The sequence below is a fragment of the Argentina silus genome (genome assembly GCF_951799395.1).
Source record: "Argentina silus genome assembly, chromosome: 1".
Lineage (NCBI taxonomy): Eukaryota > Metazoa > Chordata > Actinopteri > Argentiniformes > Argentinidae > Argentina > Argentina silus.
Genome location: NC_139655.1, coordinates 21,772,175 through 21,792,715, shown reverse-complemented (window position 1 = coordinate 21,792,715; position 20,541 = coordinate 21,772,175). Strand labels below are relative to the sequence as shown.

At 43.0% G+C, this 20,541-nt stretch overlaps 2 protein-coding genes across 2 annotated transcripts in view; both read left to right on the top strand.

Moving 5' to 3' along the window:
* Window positions 1-1,023: 1,023 nt before the first annotated feature.
* Window positions 1,024-3,146, top strand: msantd1 (Myb/SANT-like DNA-binding domain containing 1). The gene is made up of 3 exons (XM_083666276.1): window positions 1,024-1,297; window positions 1,509-1,796; window positions 2,288-3,146. Exons 1-3 carry the CDS (start codon window positions 1,038-1,040, stop codon window positions 2,580-2,582), a joined length of 843 nt encoding a protein of 280 aa, XP_083522402.1. The 5' UTR covers window positions 1,024-1,037; the 3' UTR covers window positions 2,583-3,146.
* A 2,477-nt stretch (window positions 3,147-5,623) lies between these two features.
* The window catches only part of LOC310806672 (regulator of G-protein signaling 12-like), a gene marked incomplete at its 5' end in the record, with an annotated part of 30,122 nt that continues 15,204 nt past the window's right edge, over window positions 5,624-20,541 (top strand). Inside the window, 2 exons of the mRNA XM_083672862.1 lie at window positions 5,624-7,444; window positions 9,282-9,383. Of these exons, the coding sequence (XP_083528988.1) occupies window positions 5,624-7,444; window positions 9,282-9,383 (1,923 nt within the window). The remainder of the gene's footprint in view (window positions 7,445-9,281; window positions 9,384-20,541) is intronic.

The following is a 20,541-nucleotide window of genomic DNA, read 5'->3' as shown; positions in this document are numbered from 1 at the left end:
AGTCACAGATGCATTAGCTGGCATTATAATCTCAGTTTCTTAAAAGTATAGGGGAGACATACATGGAGAAGAGGGGAGAGAGTAGCCAAGATGCCAGGGAGAGTGGCCTGAGTGTTTCTAAATTTAGCAGTATAGATTGCTAAGAAATAAAGGTTTGAGATGGGGAGAGAGGGAGAGAGGGAGAGAGAGAAAGAGGGAGAGATACACTGACACAGATACAGACACAGACACAGACACAGAAGCCATCATGATAAGGAATGGGGGAGGGGAGTGTCCAAACAAAAGCTGTGACCTACTGGCAGGATTCGCATTGCCAGAGGCTGTGATTACAAGGCACTAAAGGCACTAACTCTTATACCATGTTGCTTGAATATTATACCCAATATTAAACACAATTGTATTATGTCAACATTTTGGATTCTGTTTTGGCCATTTTTCCTCAGGTGAAAAGATCCTACTGTTTCCTACACCCTGAGAAAGTCCTTATATTCCCAACTGACTATCATTAAAAGCTTTTAAACGTAGCAATGTTTGGCTGTGTGCACAGTCTGAAGGCTTGTTGCCAAGGAAACAAATTACACCAGCTCCCTCGCTTGCTCCCTCCCCTGAGGCTCATATTTCAAATCTGCTTTCCCTGTAATCTCTGGCCCACCTCAGTGCCTTTCAGCTAAAAGCTTTTTGTCATGCTGCTGGAGTGAGACAGGGAAAGAGAGCGAGAGGGAGTGGTTAAAGGAAGTGGAGGGAGGGAGAACGAAGGGCCTCCTCCATGGTTGCCAGGGTAACTTGACATCACAGTGACGAATTTCCCTCGTTAAAAGCTTTTAACCGGATCTCTCTCCTGCCCTAGGCCCCATTTTGAGTTCTCTTTCAGCTAAGCTCGGGGGAAGGGCAGAGGCAGTTCTGTGTGGCTGCTTGCAACCACATTCCACTGACTACAGAGGCGAGAGAGACCTTTGAGCAGAAAAGGCTTTCAAGCTAAACACGTACTTCTCCTATTTTTGTTTACAAAGCCTACACAGGACGAGAGTGCCTTCAAAATGGCTGCTGAGGACACTTTCAGTTACCTAGTCGCGGGCCATGGTGAAAAGCACAGAAGGGCCCGAAACTGGACAGACGCGGAGATGAAAGGGCTCCTGTACGTGTGGGAAGAGTTCATCTCTGAGCTGAAGAAGAGCAAGAGGAATGCTAAAATCTACGAGATTATGGCCAAGAGGTTTTTTGAGCTGACAGGAGAACAGCGCCATAGGGAGGAGATTAAGATGAAAATCACAAATATGTCTTTCCAGTACAGGCAAGTGTAAGAAACATTGTTATTCCATTAGGGTTCGTTTTGATTGAAAAAGGTAAATAAAGATCCTTTTAAATCTTGAATATGCACACATAAAAAAAACCTTCATTATATAAACTTTTAAAATACTGCATGCCACTCATCTCTAGGGACACACACTCTACTTTTCTCTATTCTAGAATCAACACATCTATATGAGATTCTAAACTTCTTTTTACAGAAAATTAAAATGTACAACCAATGAGAGCAGTGGGACACCAGACTGGCCATACTACAAAGCAATAGAGAAGATCCTCACCAAGACTGCAGAGAATGGAAAGATGAACCCATTTGAATTCCAGCAGTCCTCGGGCCCCTCCACCTCCCACACAGAGGCATTGCTGTCCCATCCAGAGAGCACTCCCATGGGCTTCCTGCCTGAGTACACAGGCTCCTCAGATGAGATGGAGATGAAGGAGGAGCTCGATGGCTCAGACATCTCTGGCAGTGGGCAGTCTCTGGGCTCCAGGTAACAGAGATCACTCCAGGCATCTATGGGCATCACATTAGGCATCTCCATATTGAACCTAAAAGCAATACAGAGAGAGAGAGAGAGAGAGAGAGAGAGAGGGAGAGGGAGCAGGGGGAGGGCTGGGAGATGAAGCTGAGGAGTTTACACCTCTACTCTCGCAAGCCAGGGCCATATAAAAGGGTTTATAAATGTCCAAAGACAAGCTGTTAAGTACCTGTAGATCCACCATTGTCATTGGCAGGGACGTTGAATGTATTTTCCTAAGTGATTAACATGACAAATCATGGCTTGGGTTCATAGTTTCAGGTGGTAATCTATCCATGAAGTAGGCATACACTAACACATACACTGAACTCCCACTGTACCCCCTAATCATGTTAGAAGACCTATTCAATCAAATCTAGTGACAGTATTTCTGGCATGGTTGAATGATTATGCATTAGTCTTAATCTTAGTCTCCCAGTATAAACATCGCTCTCTCTGTCCAGTGACCATCCACCACCAGCGAAGAGGAAGAGTGTTCAGACTCAGCGCATGTCCCAGAAGCGGAGGAAGCTGAAAGTGATGGAAGCCATGCTGCAGGAGCAGAAGAAGGTGAGCCGGGCAGTGGAGGAGACGTGTCGGGAGGTGCGGCGGGTCATGCATCAACAGAACTTCCTGCAGGTGCAGAGCCTGCAGCTTCAGGAGCGCATGATGAACCTGCTGGAGAAGATGATTCAGCCTCCAGCATCCCAGCCTCCTACCTGGGCACAGGCAGGGGTCAAAGAGCCAGGGCAGGGGTGAGGGCTCAGAGGGCTGTCATGTGTTAGGGACAGTGATCACTATCTGGCTATGCTAGAAAGGCTGGACTACAGCCCTTTTTAACCTCAAATACCAGTTTAACTGCAAACAATCTAACTCTCATGCCTAATGGTAACACTAATCTGAACCCCAGATATAGAAGGAAAATGTCATGTGCTCAGGCAACAGTTCTGATGATGTAGATGATCCTTTCTAGCATGGCCATTGAATGATTACTGTGATGGATTAAGAGGTCAGGGTGACAGTTTGAAGGAGAGGGGTGAAGATTACAGGTCAGGACAGATGGCCCTGTCTTAGGCTGGATACACGCTTAAGTTTCTCATTTAGTTCTACTGTGCACTGAGAAATCTGAGAGGTATCTATCTACAAACCACTGTGGCCAAAGTTACTTTACCATAGGCTTGTACTACTTATCTCTGGAGGTGAAGAAAATGACATCCTGCAGGAGGACAGATTTGGACACAACAATTCACGCACAGAATCTCTATATCTTGACCACAAAAGTCATGGACATTTGCTGTTGTATCAAGGATTTGTTGCATGTGGTTTATGCATCCTCCAACTATACTTAAATTGTAGGACTGAAATAAAACGATTTTTTCTGTTGTCATTTTGCCTGTAATTTCTCTGTTATCATAGTAAAAGTAATACAGTACAATTATATAATTATATATATATATATATATATATATATATATATATATATATATATATATATATATATATATATATATATATATATATATATATATATAGTGTACAATATATATACACTCACTGAACACTTTATTAGGAACACCTGTACACCTTCTCGTGGTGGAGGTGGTGTAATGGTGTGGGGAATGTTTTCTTGGCACACTTTGGGCCCTTTAATACCAATCAATCATCACTTGAATGCCACAGCCTATTTGAGTATTGTCTCAAAAGCAAAGCATGTCACAAAGCAAAAGTCGTCCCAAACTGGTTTCATGAACATGACAATGAGTTCAGTGTTCTTCAGTGGCCTTCCCAGTCACCGGGAAGTGACTATATATATATATATATATGACTAAAAGCTGCAATAGCATACTGTATTTGACCTGAAAGGCGTTGTTAATTACGATTTGCACAATATGAAATTAGTGTGCGATTTCTCTAAGCTATTTTTGGATACTGAGTTATTAATGTTGGAATCAACACCAATATGTTGCATGGCTGTGCACAGGGCTTTCATCTTTTTGTTTTGCACTAGCATATGGTATTTGTTGTTGTATGGTAGTGATTGGGCAAAAACACATCACAAATTCATCAAAAATAGACAAATGCAGGAGGTGGTTTAGACACTGGAATGTTGGTAATGTGATTGGACAGTTAAATGCACTCACTTCAAACAACATCTGATTGAATAATTAACTGTTCTTAAAGAGTATTGGGAGAAATTAAATAGGAAGAAACATCACACATTTTCAGGGCATTGTACTATGGGCTAAGAGCCAGAAGACACCACTGTTATAAATACACTTTTTTTTTACTAGTCTATGTCGGACACTATTATTTCCATTCACTGTTGCTGCTGTGTTTGTCTATTTGGGTGTGTACACGTGTAATAAACCCATGTGACTGACTGACTGCCCTAGCGACCGTTGCAGCCCTTTGACCGCAAGGCATATTTGTTTACAAACCGTGCGTGGCTCAGGACATTGTTTCACCACGTGAACTGCGAGGCCATGCTTAGAATTTAGGTAAATACACTTTGTGTGCGGTAAAAACATGTACTTGCAGTTATTGTTGTATAGTGATCTAGTGGTCCTTGCATGATTTTCATTATTCTCAGTGTTACAACATTACATATTCTTGAAAGTGCTCTTGTCCAGATTCAGGATCAGTCGTTGATTACAACATTATTACATTTTTGGCTACATTGTTGTGTATATAGTATTTGACTATCAGTTTCAGGATATTAGAGCCAATAGGATCATTGCAAATATTTGAATATTGAATATGACAGACAGGGCGATTGGCGAATGAAAGATATCACGTGCTCTGCAGACGCTATGGTGTCATGGTTACTATGAAAGACGCTTTGTAATTCCTACAATGAATGGGGGCGGGTGGTGCTTTTCTCTGGCATATGGAGTAGCAGAATTGCGGGAGGGAAACTTTTGGAAACAAATAAATTATTATGATGCGCTGAATTGCACATGTGTGGATTTGTAACAACGCGGGCACTAGTGAAGTTATCTGCAGCCTAGAACTGACCTCATGGAGCTTGAATACGGTAATTTTAGACCAACATTGTGTATCTTCGCCTGAACATTGAGAGCCTAGGGTATTAGGTCTTACTTTATTTTGAAAACTCGTGCAAATGTAAAAAAAAAAATATATATATATATATATAGATATATTTTGTCGGCAACTACATCTTATTTGTTATTGTGTTCCCCGTTTACTGTATGTAAATATTTCACATTGAAAAAAGTGTTCAAGACCTCAATCGAAACCGCGCTCGATCGAGCTGCTTGAGAGCCCGAGCTTTGAACTCGTAGGCTGCCAGCTTGCGCTGTCTTGGGGGAAGCAGACCTGGGACCTATTGGTCACTACTGGGAGAGGAGGCTTCTTGTTTGAATTATCAAACAATGCTCATGAATGAAATAGGGTATTTAAAAAAATATATATATTTTGGGTTGTAACAGAGGGTTAATTATTGCAACTATGTTAGTGTGCAGTTTTCTTACGTTGCAGCTGGAAATAACATTTAGTATGATTAAGATATCTGTTGATGCAATGTCATTTTTGTACTGTTACATTAAGTGGTACAGTTTCAGTTTTTTGTTACAGTTTTTTCAAATAGTAGTAGTAATCATTATTTGAATCACTGCAACCTCCATCAATTTGCTGAACTGTTTCTCTCTCTGTCTTTATTCTCCTTTTAGTTTGTGAGTGCAAGATGGCAACAACACCTCTGTGTTGGCACTAAGCACATAACACTTGAGTGTAACCATTCCTCTCCCACGCCCGGCATTAGAAAAACGCCCACAGCAAATATGAGGATTCTGGGACAAACTGAAGGGGCACGGAGGCGTCTGGAATTAAACCCTCTGAGTGAGCTCAGAGGGTTTGAGATAGTTCGCGGGCGTGTGGGTTATGGTTTCACCCTCTCAGGACAAGGCCCATGCCTCTTGAGTGGCATTCTGGAGGGTAGCCCTGCAGACCAGGTGGGCCTGAAGCAGGGGGATTGCATCATGAGCGTCAATGGAACTGATGTGTCAAAGGCATCCCACGAGGCCGTGGTGCAGTTGATTGGCACTTGTAAAGGACCCTTGCAGTTGGTTGTGCATTCCAGGGGCGGGCCCCTGGTGGACTCCTGCTCCCCTGATTTTGGCGTCTTTGGAGCAGAGGGGAAGGGGCTTTTTCAGAAGGTAGGAGTGTTTCGCACCGTTTCAGACCACTCTGGTCACTCCCCATGTAGCTCAGGAAAAAATACTCCAGCCAAACAGAGGCCTGTCTCCGAGCCTGACTTCTCCCACTGGACACAACAGTGGAGCTCCAAAACTCAACCTGATTTCCTGTCTGAGGAGGAAACTGCTAAAGTTGTGGACACAGACTTGGTTTTCACTGACCAAGATGATGTTAATCCCGATTGGAGTATTCTAAACATGTCCATGGTGGTCGGATACCTTGGCTCCACTGAACTGGCCTTGACCACCACCGGTTCAGAAGATGATTGTTTGCAGGCAATACGTGGGTGTATAAGGCATTTGGCAACTGAGCAGGAGACCCACACTCTGGTAATGATGAAGATCATGTTTGACTGCATTCGACTCTGTGACGATGCAGGAGCCGTCCTGGCTGCCTTCCCTGCTGAGAACCTCGTCTTGGGGGCATTGTGTGCGGAAGACAGGCGCTTCTTTTGCCTGGTCACCACTGCGCACATCACCAATGGGCATGTTATAGAACATGGTCCTCTGAGGACCTCTTGTCACGTCTTCTTTATTGACCCTGAGCTGTGTCACCATGGTGTACACCAGGGCATCGCTGGGCGCTTTGGCTTTGACTGCACCCCAGACCCAGACGCCTTATGCTGCCTGGAGTTTCCCCAAATACCCCCCTCAGTTCTCCATTTTGTGTCAGTCCTGTACAGTGACATGGGGGAGTCCGTGGAAAGGCTTAGGGCCAGGCTGGACAGGGAAGCACACCAACACACCAAGCAGAATGGCATTGCTAGCAACAACGGCAGCGCTAGCAGCAATGGAGACAGTGGGATCGGAAACGCATCCCCCCCTGAGGAGAGAGCAGATAGGGATTTCCCCGTTGCCCAGGGAAACAATCCTGGGGGTCATCTCCCCAGCTGTCCATGGGATTACCCTCCTACTGTAGACCCCACCCAAACAAACCTCACCCAAAATAGCCACAATCCTAATCATCCAGGGTCTACACATTCCCTTTCCGAGTTTCTACCAGGCCCTGTGTCGTTAACTAGCCTATATGGAGGCCCTCCTCCCAGTCTTGAGTTTCAGTTTAAGCCCCCTCCACCTCCATTACCTCTAGGTAAAAAGCAGAATTTCATAGGAGGCCCACTCAGAAATAGCCAGCGGTGGTTCTCTATGGGTGTCAAGCAGCGCTGGCCTCGAGGCCGCAATGCAGATGTCGAGTGCCTTGTACCCTCCACAAACAGCTGGTCAGGCACTAGCAGCAACAACGCTCTTCCGCCCCCCATGAGTCAGATACCTCAAGACAGGTATCAAACAGCTGAGGTTATGATGATGCTGCCTCCCAGGCAGACCACTCAGGGGGAAGAATGGGCCAAAAGGTTCCATGGTGGAGAACAGCAGAGTGAAAAGCACCTGAAGGATGGTAATACCAAGGTTAGTGAGAAACTAGTTTATGTAACTTTTCTTACATTATTTAGTTAGTAGATAGGCCTAGTTCAATTGTGTTGTGTTTATAATTATTATGTATGTAGTTTAAGTTGATTACAGTGTGTTTTGTGAGAGAGAATATTAATATTGCAAACAGTTCACAAAAGACCTTTAGATGGTCCTTCTGTATAACATGTTTTTGTGTTCATGCTGCTTAACAATCAATTTTATTTCTCAGGAAGTATTAAATGTTCTCCAGGAGTTGGGTAGTCTGGGTCTGAGGGTGTAAGGCCTGTTTGTGCTGACACCTAATATGAAATACAATACCACCATTTTGGTTTAGATTGAGCTCAAAAGGCACCTGTTAGTTTGCATCAATGATGTCATTGTCATAAAGTCTTGAGTGGAAATTCCAAACGTGATTCTGTTGTGTTCCTGGTCATCCACAAGATGTCCCTGTTTCACTAGCAGTGGTTGAGTGTGCTCTATTGTTATTTTGCTGCTTAGGTCTAAGGATGTTTTATTAGGGCTGTAGACATGGATATGAAGGGATGGCAATGGAGCATTGTAAATATTTAGATTAAAAAAGTTGCATACATATTGTAGGTATTTGAATAGTCCAAGATGTAATGGGGAGTTCCCATTTTACACTGTCTTCACATGATTATGATGCTGAATGTATGAGTTGTGAATAATATGCAGACATATGGCATATGAAATTGAGTATTTCAAAGAGACCAAAATTTGGCAAATGTCTGGTAAAAATGGAAAGAAAAACATCAATGTTTTTATTCCTTCTCTTCTAGTCTCTGCAGAGAAAACATAGCTTGAGTCAGATGATAGGAAAATATTGTTGCTGTTTATTGGTGTGTTTGTCAGTCCCTGTTTATTCAAGCAAGAATGATTGTCCTGTGTGCATAAGCGCAAGGATGAATCATGAGTCTGTCTCTAGCCTGTGTCTGTTCAGAAAGAAGACAATTTTACACAGGAAGCAGAGCAAATTACAGGGTAGAGCCCATGTGATATCATGGTAATTACCAGCAATTCTTTATTCCAGCTCAAACATTAGGCTGGGCTCACCCATCATTATAATAGTAGGGTTTCTGGCAAAATGAGTTTTTCATGCTTGTTTAACATGGCAGTGCAATGGCAAGATTTAGGTGCAGATGAAAGGAACAAAGTTAGAGATGGCCTTTTATGATAAGCAGGTGAAAATTCATGTATTTTGTTTCAGCCCTACTGTTGTTTGTGAAATTGTCCATGAATCATGCATTCCCTTTCTATAGAACTGAGACTAATGGTTTGAGTGTTTCACATGTGGCTCAATGTGGCTCAATGTGAGCTCAATGTGTGGCAAATCACATTTGCATTGACCCTAGGGAGCCGTGATGTCAGGCATCAGGGGAGTGCTTGTCGTGACCCCTTTTATCCAAGGACACAGCATATGGCCTAACGGTTCCAGAAGCAAATCTGTCACTATCCAATTCAAATGCCTAGTGAGGTAGAATGGCATTGTTTATAGTCTACTGTTGAAACATGAATAGTAGAGTCATAATGACATTTATAGTTTACATTGAAAATTTAATACACAATTGTACTATTGAAAATGTAGTATACAATTGAAAATGTATTATTTTTCGGAGAAAGTAATTAACGGTTGATAATCTTATCAATCCCCTGTAGAGCATCGTCTCTATTGAGCTTTGCTGACACATGCTAGGCCTGCCAAGTTATAGCTGGTTTATAATGACATTTATGATTTTTTAATAGCATATGTCATATATGTTAGGCAATATACAGTTGTCAGTGTTATGAATGCTTATCTCTTCTCCACCCCTGACAGGCCTCCAGATTTTGGGGCATCGGTGTTGGACGTGCTTCTGGCCGCCGTTCCTTTGGACACTCCAAACGGCTCAGCCTGGCAAGATCTCTAGATGATCTGGAGGTAAGCCTCATGTTCACTAGTCAAAGAAACTACAGCAGAACTCCATAGCACTCAGAGTTCTGTATTGCATACTCGTGGATATCTGGAGTAGTTGTTTGAATGAGAGTACAATTCAGACTTACTTACTGTACTGTAATTCAATCAGCTTAATTCAATAGAATGTTGTTCTAGACTACCTTATTGTACCAATAGCATTCTACTACAGAATTTTACAAAGACCCTGTAGTACAGTGTGCTAGTCTTTTATGGAAACTGTATTTACCATTTCCCTTATGCAGAAGAGCTGGTCAGCTTGAATAATTTGAACATTCAACTGTCTTTCCTAGTTTCAGCTCTTTTTTTTTTTTAACCTTTCATTTCTGTTTGCCTTGAACTCTGCATTTGGTGCCACACTTGTGGCCGGGGGTGGCTGACAAAGTTGTCTTTGTGTTGGCCAGAGGCATGGCCCGGTTTGTTTGGCCTCGCTAATGAGCACTGCTCAATGACGTGCCCACATTCTCTCCTATTAGTGCTGCTCTGGGACTCTCTCTCTTCTCTCTCTCTCTCTCTCTCTCTCTCTCTCTCTCTCTCTCTCTCTCTCTCTCTCTCTCTCTCTCTGACAGTCACACACACACAAATGCACACATGCATGCACGCACGCACCTACAGACCACCTGTACACCCTGTACATAGACCCACACACATGCACAAACTGCACACTGTACACACACACCCTGTCTCTCATACAGACAATTGAACCCTCTGGTAAGTTGTATGGGTTTCAAGTCTCAAATGTAAACTTGTATAGAATAGGACATGAGTTGTATGTTTTGCATTTGTCGTCATTTGATAGGCTGAAAGACTCAACCTCAAAGCCCTTGGTCAGGAGTTATATTTTCTTATCTTATTCTAATGTTTTCAATACAATCTCAGGATTATATGACTGCAGTACTGTCAGGAAGTCCATATGTAGAATGCTGCACATGGCATATTTACATTATACTGAAGTGATTCTTGGTGTTAAGAGAAGTCAAGTGTGCTTAGACCTCACTTACAGCTATTTCAGGGTCAGTGGAGCATGACAGCAATATAGAGAGACAGGGTGTTTTAAATGCTGGAAGTGTGTATGACATCAATACAGAGCACCGAGATTCGTTAGCTTTAGCCATGATTTCTGTCCACAGAGCCAGCTGTATGTAAACAGTTGTTGGAAGCTCTAGGAAAGGGTGACCTGCAAACTGAGGGGATGTCTGTACTTGGGTAGCCTAACCACTTATACTGTAGCTGTAATCAGATCAGCGGTAATAGAAACATTATGCTTCACAGATAGTTCACAGGGAGATATTTTCACCTTTGGTGTCTTCATTGACAGAGCAGTTTGTCAACACTGAGCTTTCAGGGGTTGGTCCTGATTTGGTTTAGTGTGAAACAAACTGATTTTGTATTGTCTATAACTAATTTTACCTAACTATTTTGACTATTTTTTAAAACATTAAATCCAATTACTGTCTGTATAGCCGCAGTTTGAATGGGAATCTAGTCCACATTGGGAAGCGTAGGAGTGGTAAGATTCCTTGTAGTGTTTCCTGGAACAGAAGGGCTTTGGTGTATTCCATGAGCCAAATTACATTTTGGTCAGCGGGCAGCTGCGGAGTAGGGTTAAGTGAGCTTTAACGCACTCTGGGCAGGGGAGTCCCCTCTTTACAGTGGCATTCTCCACTAGCTGTACTTTTCCATGGTATTAAATCATGTAATGGAAGTTGGGAAATTGAGTTTATATTTGTGGTTAATAACTTTGGAAAAGCTGAGGACCTTAATCATAGGAATATGATCATGTTCAGAAGAAGAATATTTTATTGTCCGTTGTACAGGTGAAATGGAAACGTGTATTTTTTGCATACTGTTGGCTGAGACCAGTGAGAATGGCCCTACAGTTGACAAATACTGGCATTTCACTGATGTGTCTCTACTAGATTCTGTCACCAGGGTCGGATTAAAAGGGACCTTAAAGGGAAACACGCTACCCAAAATCTAGAATTACCATGCATATAGTAAGGATGAGGTAAGGAGTCTATAGGAGTTTCCATCGCATCACAGCCTCTTTAGAATTGATGCATACGCTGTATTAGGAGTGTGGAAGATTTTATGATTGTGATTTGTGTATTACAGATGTCAGCCCTCTGATTCCACAGTTCCTTCCTTGGCTATTTAGGATGTTTTCAAGCATTTCTTACGCTGTATCAAATTTGTGATAAGCCACCGGTCATTACATGCATCTGGACTGAGAGGACAGCATGGGACCATTTTAGATGTTTCCAGCAGTGCTGTGGCGAGACCCCTGCGGATAACCTCTCTCTGTGGCCCCACTGTTTGATGCAAGGAAGCTGCGAGCGATATGCACACTTGCAGCCCTGTTGCTTTTCCCATGGTCAGTAGTGTGCGTCAGAGCCGCAGCGCAGGAATCAGTCGCTGTTTTTTCCGCACATCACATAGAGTAGACACGTAGCTAGTACAGACTGCGCGCCAGGCCACCAGCATAATCTCATGTTTTCAGTCTCTTTCACTTGTCCCAATTACCTATTTGTCACAGCGGAGGAACTTTAATTTATTCTATATTTGTATGTGTGTGTGTGGGTGTGTGTGTGTGGGTGGGCGTGTGTACTTACATGCAGTCTCATGATAGAGCGGGAGGAATGACTCGCTGCATGCTGAGCCTTTGTTGTCAGATCCCCTTATGTTTGGGCATGTTGAAGAATGTGGTGCTTTGCATCTCCTCTCATATTTGTCAGAGCCGCGCTGCACCCCTCATCACCACCCCAACCCTTTTCCTTTCTCATCTCTGAGAGAGATGACATGGAACAAGGTTCTGTGTTTGTGCGTTGGTGTGCATTTGAGAGAGTGTGTGTGCGCATTTGGATTATCTATATGTTGTGGTGTATGCAAGGATGTATTGAAAATAGTTTGTTTGCATGACTGTGAGAGTGTACTATTTTGTGTATGCACAGTATACAGAGTTGAAGGTGTTCCGTTCTCCCTGAGCTTGAGGTTTCCGCTCCCCTAATAAGCGTGTAGGATAGCTCAGCTCTCTTTGCTTGCCTGGGGCTAAGAGACCACCTCTGTGGGCGTAGCAGTGAGGAGGGAGAATGGAGACAGAGAGGAATAGAAGGAGAAGGGAAGGGAGGGAGGGTAGAGTTGAGAGAGTGACGGGGGGAGGGAGGGGAAGTGGGGCACAGCAGCAGCAGAGAGAGGGAGCGTTTGAACTCCCAGTAGCTGTCAGGATCCTCGGCTCTCCTGCATGCTCTCCTTCCCCTTGAGCTCTCCTGTGCCAGTACACTCTCACTACGGAGCACGCTGCAAATGGACTTCTTTACACACACCGGGTGTGCGGAGCAGCGCTGAATACAAGCAAAACACACACGCACACAGCGCCATACATGGAGCAAACTTTAACTCTCAACTCTGTAAGTCTTCTCATTAACTCACTTGGTATCTCTCTCTCTTTCTCTCTCTCTGTCCCTCATCCTTTTGCCTGTCATAGCTCCCTAAGCTCCTGATTAACAATGTCATCTGTATGCTCTGGTGTCTTCTTCTTCTTTTTGACAATTTCATTCATTATTTGTAGCTCATATCTCAGTGTTGAAGTGCCTCACAGTGGTTAGCTTGTGTGGTCTGTCAGGAATGTTTTGGTCAGCTTCGACTGAGCTCTCGTGTGGTATGGCACACTGTGCTGTTGTATATAGAGATACTGTACTGTCTTGATTCTTGAATACTAGGACACAAACTGAATTTAAATCAGGCATGGAGGGATTTTTCTTGTTATTGACTCATCAAGTGTTCATTATGAACTGTTGACTGAACTGAGCTGTGTGAGGCTCACTTGTGTTGTCATGAGGAGCAGAGAGTTGGTGCAAACAAATGGAGACGTGTTGTTATCAAACTGTTATTTTTAGGCAGCCATGTAGCAGCTTGAGTTGAGGTTGAACTTGATGTGGCTGCGTGTGGTTTTGCCCTGCCCCTCTTGGTTTCCTACAGTATACGTGTTTTCTGTGCTCTGATTCACCCTAGCTACTGGAGTATGTCTATGTCTATGTTCACTTAATGCTATATATTTTTAAATATGTTTCACCCTATTCCTTATGTATGCATTCTGCTTAACATATTAGATGTTGGTGTTGTGACTGATAAAATGAGCAGAAATAGCATGTTATTGGGGATTAGCTTGCAGTCAGGGAAGAACACAACATGCTTTTATCTCTCTGACATCACAGGGCGACCTCTGGAGTGTGTGTGGACGGTTGCTTTCATGAATTGTATCCTCGGGCTAGCATTATGGGATGTTAAGACCAAGCAGCCTGACATTTTCTAAATGTCTCTACCATTTTCTTCTTTCATTGCATTAAATAATTGGCTGCTCTACCCACAGACTGGAAAAATCAGTGCATGACTGTATGGTAACATAGCAGACTTCAGATGAAGTTAGCTGATGTGTTACTGTAGCTGCTGATGAAAACACAATGACCAATTGACCAGATGTGATTGTGGTTGCTGAGCTTGCTGTTCTACCAAACCATGACCACAAAAAAGACCTGACCAACTGAGGTCAGAAAAGCTGTGTACTTCCACACTGACCATGTGGTGGGTTTGTTACTGTACATTGTACAGCCTCACACACTTTTACATCATCCATCACCATCTAGCGAAGTAGCCATTCTGAAGCAAGATACATTGGATTAGTTGGCAACAGTGCTGTGTGTGTTGTCCAATCTATTTGGCTGTGTTGGACAGCCTCTCCCAGGATAGGAAGGCTCTTAGAATGAATCACTCTCAAGGCCAACCCGCCCACGTTATTTACCTTCCTTGCTTTTCATCCACATTCCTCCACTTCATTTAAAGTACATCCCCTGCCAAGGGTTTAGAAGTTACTCAACAAGGAGAACCATGGAACCAGCACCATGTTTATTACCCATGAAAACAGTGTAGACATGTCAGGGAGACTACAGATTTGCCTTTTTTCATCTTTTTGACTCTTCCACCTCACACCTGTGACTTGGATATTGTACGGGCGTGTTCATGTCTCTGACATTGAGTAAGAGGTGCTGTCTTGTTTGAACTAGCATGGTTACAGGGATGGTGCAATTATACGACCTAGTGAATGCGGTTGGTATCTTTGGCCTTGTCTTGGCAGAAAACAACGTAGAACTGTGCCAAGGTCCCGTCTTCTTAACACCATGGAAGTCATAAACATGGATAAAGAGCCAGTTATTCTCCAATGCTATTGTTTGAGCTTGACTGGTGCTTTGCTTTGGCCATCCAAACACTAATTTTCCTTGTGAGCTATTTCTATAACTTATTGACCCATATCAGTGGACTGAAATTCAGTAGAAAGATTTATGTGTGGTCTCCCATTGCTTGACCTAGCGTTATGTTAAGAAAATGTGCAGCAGGTTAAAAGCAAAACTGACCTTAGATCATCACTGATCATACACCCCCAAAAGCAGCACACGTTACAAAGATGGGTGGGTGGATGAATGCATGGATAGATAAGTATATAGATGTGTAAATGTCACATATGGATGGATGGAGGGAGGCTTGAGCAGAATCAGTGTGTTATATATGAATGCCTTTTCATGCAGTGAGTAGACCACATATCTCTCTCCTCTTACCCACAAAATTCTCAATCCTACATAAACAGGAAGATTCACTATGTCTGTCTGTCGGTTTCCCTCCAGAAACTTCTATTTTTGCCCCTCTGAGAGCCACCCTGAACTTATCCCCATGTCAAATACCCATGAGGACTAGACGACATCTCTGCCTTTGCCTAAGGGCCTGTCTTAAGCAAAACCCCATCCCCCCTTCTCTCCGAGTATCTTGCAGCCAGCTCAGGTTCCCAGTATTACCACAACTAGACAGTGGATTGCAAGGTTGGGGAATTGAAAGTTACGCTCAGGAACTGTGAGTGAACGTGATTCTGTCTATCTTCTATTCAGTGCCAAGGTCTGTACCGCTACACACTAAAAAGCTTCAACATCATGCATCACAAGGCCCCTCTCATTATACAACAAAACCATGTAAGCTTTGATTTTCAAAACACTGCATACTACACACTCTCTCTGCAGTGACGTTATTTTGGGGAAAATGGGTATGGATCTAAGGGCTAATTATGAGTATCAGGTTACAGATATTTTGTCTGGAAGGAAAGGGTGGAGAAAATGGGATGAGGGTGTGTCAGTGTCTTATGTGGCTAACTCTGCACACCCCCAAGGCTTATGGGAGTGGAGCCTATCCATCATAATCAATGAGAATGGGGGGGGGGGGGGCTTGGGGGGGTGGTGGTCACATTTGTCTTGCGTGGACTGATGGGTCTTCCTCATGCCTCTCAATTGATTCTTATCTTTATTATGTCATTATTATAACACAATATTTTCTTTATTTAGCTTATATAACTTCACAAATAGTAGGTCTGTTGTGAGAATTCCAGCAACAAAATGTAATTTCTTCAAATCTGTTCACACACACTCTTTAAGGCACAGGACTGATGTATGCATTTAGAATAACTGTAGAATTCCTGTGGCTGTGAGTAATGGAGCAAATGTTATGCCTCCCAATGGCATTCGGTCACTTTATCTGTTAAGATTCAGGCAGTTCTAAAATGCCATTACCCGCCTATGGCAAAGAAATGCTCATTTCCGACTGTAGCTCAGGGCTTCACATCTATGACCCTGAGAGAAGTAGGGCATCAGGAGTGAGAAAGGTAAACATCTCCTATGAGGGGAATGCTAGGTTTGTTATCATCCTCACGACTGCCGTAGCTAACTCTGGCTAACATTGATACAGAGCTGCACACCAGCCACAACAACTTCAACATAGTAACAATAATACATAATTGTGCCTTCAAGACAACTGGTAAACTCAGATATTCAGAGTAGCAAATATTCGATCTCCGACTTCAGTGCGTTCAAGCTGTCAACTTGGAAAAGACCCTCACATGAAACTTTTGTTTGTTTGGCTTCTTGCAGAGCATCAAAACACCTGCAGAGATGCTATATACTTCTTGCTAAAGTGGTTGAAGAAGAGATCAAATGTGGGCCTACAGTTTTTAACAGGGACATTATCTGTATAATTCATATTTCATACATTTGTTGTTGACATGACGTGAGTGATCCTCAGGTCGGAGAAATCAGAGCTCTAGGATGATGCCCGAGTTTCCGATTTGTAATTTCGAGTTGGATGACTGCTCAAGTTCCTAGTTGAGTTCCCAGTTGTCTTGAATGCACCATAAGTCCAGAGAGGAGTGATTTCATCCCCATCTGCTGTGTCTGTAGCAACTATTGGAGAGCATTAAGGAAGAATCACTGTAATTAGCCCAGATCATGGAGATTAAGAGATGAAACATGATGTCACAATGGTGACAATTTTCATGCAAATCAGAACAATCTTAAATGACAATTAACAGCCATATATTTCTTGAAGGGATTACACCAAAAACTGAATGACCATAGTGGCCCTATAGTTCCTTATTTGAGCAGACGATTCTGGTTTTAGGTTGGATAAATATCCAAGACATCAGGTATTCTTGTGAGATGATCTTTTAAAAAATTAGAAGAGGATCCACAACAACATCTTGTTTAACAACAGACCAAATAGATCACTACTACATCAGTATGGCAGCAGATTTGAAAGACAACTGGTCACCAAGGCTGTCTCATTTTTATCCTCTTCTGTATGAGTATGAGCGCTGTGTCTTTCAGGAAGTAGATTTAGGAAGACACTAGTCGTGTCCAAATTATTTACTATCCCGCCCTGTTACCCAATTACTGTGAGCGCATCACTTCCCGGCTGATCTATTGCAGCTCTTGCTTTCCACTTTGGAGTGGAAAAATGTTTTGCTCTATGTTAAGCAAACACAAGGTTGTCTGTCTGGGGTATCTTTAGTCATGTATTGCCAGAGGAGCCTCTCTTCTCCTTGCTCGGATGGGGAAGAAATGTCTCTTCCATCTTATCAGTTACTGCACCCTCGCCCTGCCTCCCTCAAAAGGAAGTCGCTTCCAAGGCTTCTCTTGATGTTATTTTTGGGCATAGTTTGTAGTCTGCCATAGATAGCTGGCAGAGATGGTTTTTTCTGTTCAATTCAGATTGCTTTGTGTAGAACTTGATCTGTGAGTGCCTGGGTCCCATTGACATTGCAGCGTTCAGAAGAGGGAATGATGGGAACTCTCTGTGCACAAATGAGAAATGAAATAGAATAATTATTGTCCATTAGCTATTGGAAAACCTCGGAATGGGCCACCCATGTTAAAGAAAACAGAGTGGGTTGAAAGCAATCTGCACACAGATCCAAGAGATTGCCAGAGAGCAGCAGCACTGTGACTGAGACAAAGTGTGATGCCAGAGATTTCAAACTTTTCTTTTCTTTTTCATTTATGGGAAGGAAACTGCCAAGAATCACTCAAATAGTTTACATGGATATTTTAATGAAATCCCACATTGTATTCTTCTGTTACAGAATTCCCCCATTGCTTTTGGTATGGATTTGGCGTTAGTTGCCTAGTTCTAATGTATTATTTAGCTGAATGGCATACTGATTTAACTTTAACTACTGGCATACTGAATTAACTTTTGAATTGAAATAGAGGGATTTAAGCAAATGCTAAATCTAATTGAAAAATCATATGGTTTCAATTTATAGTGACTTCTAGTCCTCTCAAGCAATTCCTACATTATACTGTGTCTGGAAACAAAAGAATAGGAAAGAGGCCAATGTGGTTTGGACATTTTTGGGGCTGTAATGTTTTATTTCATCTGAATCCCTCACGCCACTGTGGCGGAGGCTGTATGTATTGCCATGGGGTTGCCATAGCAACAGCACCAGAGTAAGGGAATGGAACTCCCCCCCCACACCCGGAGTCCGGTACCTCGTCAAATTTCTCTCTGACTTGTACAGACATGGTTGCAGCGTTTGGGTGGGGAGTATTCAGGTATGCACTCACACACATATCTGCCTGCCTGTTAGCGCACCAGAATAGAGAACAATGAGTCTCAAAAAGAGACTTTCCTTCAAGAAAACCTGGTACTTCAACACAGTAAGTAAACTCTGAGACTTGTGGAGTTTCAGTTTCTTTTGTGCGGTGAAGGACTCTTTGTGTTAAGTCAGCTGTTTTAGTCATTAGCCTACCCTCTCTCCTCTCGTCTCTTCTCTCCCACTCAAAACAGCTGTGTCTCACTAGCATATCTGCAGTGGGGAATCACATCACAATCGTGGCAACGTTTGTTTCTGCAGTTGTGTTGTGGGAGAGACTGCTCCAACTTGTGTGTCAAGGTTATATAGGCATTCTCGCTGACCATACTGATATAATCGACAGAATGCATTTCAAGCCAGTCCTGGTGACATGAGCATGCCTAAACAAGTCTTGAAGTGTGATGTGATCTGGCATAGTTGTTAGTACTTGTTCAGCCATACTGGTCTGAGGTCAATCTGTCTGGTGTTAACAGCATACATGTATATATAAAACCTGTTGGATCAAAGTGCTCACATCTTCTTTGTCTTAGTTTAGTCTTGTCATGGTGATTATTGGTGGATGTGTTGATCATAACTCATTATCTTGGTTATCACGCTCTCTTCCTTATTATTTCTTTCTTTGGATGGTTGTCTCTACTTCTAAGTAATCCCTTCAGCTCTCTGCTGTCACAGTTTTCAAGTAACAACTTAGCTTCAGTAAATAACACTGAATCACTGTTTCTCAATTGGAGGGTTGAGAGGGAACTGTTACTGGGTTGCAGGGAGTCCCTCCAGACGTTTGTGACTAAATACTGGGTTATAGTTAGAATCATAGTTCAGTCCGTTTGGTGTGTTACATGACATTTCTAATAGCTTATTCTTAGTCACAGCGCTTGAGAGGTTTGGGAACTACAGCCCTAAACAACAGGATAAAAGTCCTCTCTCCGTGGAGCCACCCATGTGGGCAGAGCTTGTCCATTGGTTGTCACATGAGGTGTGAACAGAGGAAGAGAGCAGGGCAGTTGTGTAGACAACAGAGGTGAGCAGCCGTTACTTGAGCACTTCACAGGGGACACAGTGGTAAGGAACCAGTAACGAGCTGGAAAACACACAGAGGTGTGTGTGGTCTAACCCCTTTTGCTTGGTAAACAAGACACACACACACACACACACACACACACACACACACACACACACACACACACACACACACACACACACACATACACACTCTACATATATCATATATTTGGTTACTCTATGGGTGATCCCCAAGATCCAACTGTGCCATCAACACTGGCATGGAACCACTAGAAAACCCTAGGATTCTTGGGATAGAATGAGGTTGTACACATTTCACAGGGCGGGATAAATTACTAGAGAAAGATCTTGACATTTTCCATGGAATATACGTCATGAAGTTTACATGATGCGAATAACAAGCTCACATGACATATGACAGGACCCACCATGTGTCATAACCACCATCACAAATAGCTTTCCTATAACACATGTAGTGATTTAGGAGGCTAGGTATTTGGTTGGCCAATATCGGCATGTGTCATGATGAGATTTACTGTAAAATGCTTTGGGATGAGTGGTCATGAATGAAAGATTAGTCCATCATCACATAAAACAGGATACAGCTGTCAGCTCATTGTCTCTCCCTTTATTGTAATGCAACACTACAGTATTTGCCTAGGTAATATCACAAGACTACCCTGCCGTATATAATTTCATGGTTTCAAATAAAAATGCAAATTTCAATGCTAAGTGTGTCACAGATATTGATATGTCTGTGTAGTACAAAATTAAGCATGGTGGTGGTAGACTGTGTATTTAAAGGTTGTGGTTTAAGTAGTTTTAGCTACCAGAGCATGTTCAACCTACAATCCTTTTGAGTAGGCGTTCTCTTCATTCTGTTCCCCTCTGTTTTCTATTTCCCGCATGCTTCATCCACCCTCACTTTACTGTATGGATAGTGGCTAGCTCCCTACCACTGAAGAGGAGGCTTTAGGGCTTGGGTTGTATGGGGTGGGTTCAGTAGCCCTGTGTTCATAAAGAGAAGAGAAGAGGCTGTGGTTCAGGGCCTACATCTGATAGCCTCTATGAGGGGGGAAAACCCTGATGCAACGTTTACATGTGGTCACTCCAAAAATGGAATGAACCACTGTAGCACACATG

Coding starts and splice junctions, on each gene's coding strand:
- msantd1 (XM_083666276.1), top strand. CDS start 1,038: ATGGCTGCTGAGGACACTTTCAGTTACCTAGTCGCGGGCCATGGTGAA. Junction 1,298..1,508: donor TCTTTCCAGTACAGGCAAGT/GTAAGAAACATT, acceptor TTCTTTTTACAG/AAAATTAAAATGTACAACCA. Junction 1,797..2,287: donor GGGCAGTCTCTGGGCTCCAG/GTAACAGAGATC, acceptor CTCTCTGTCCAG/TGACCATCCACCACCAGCGA.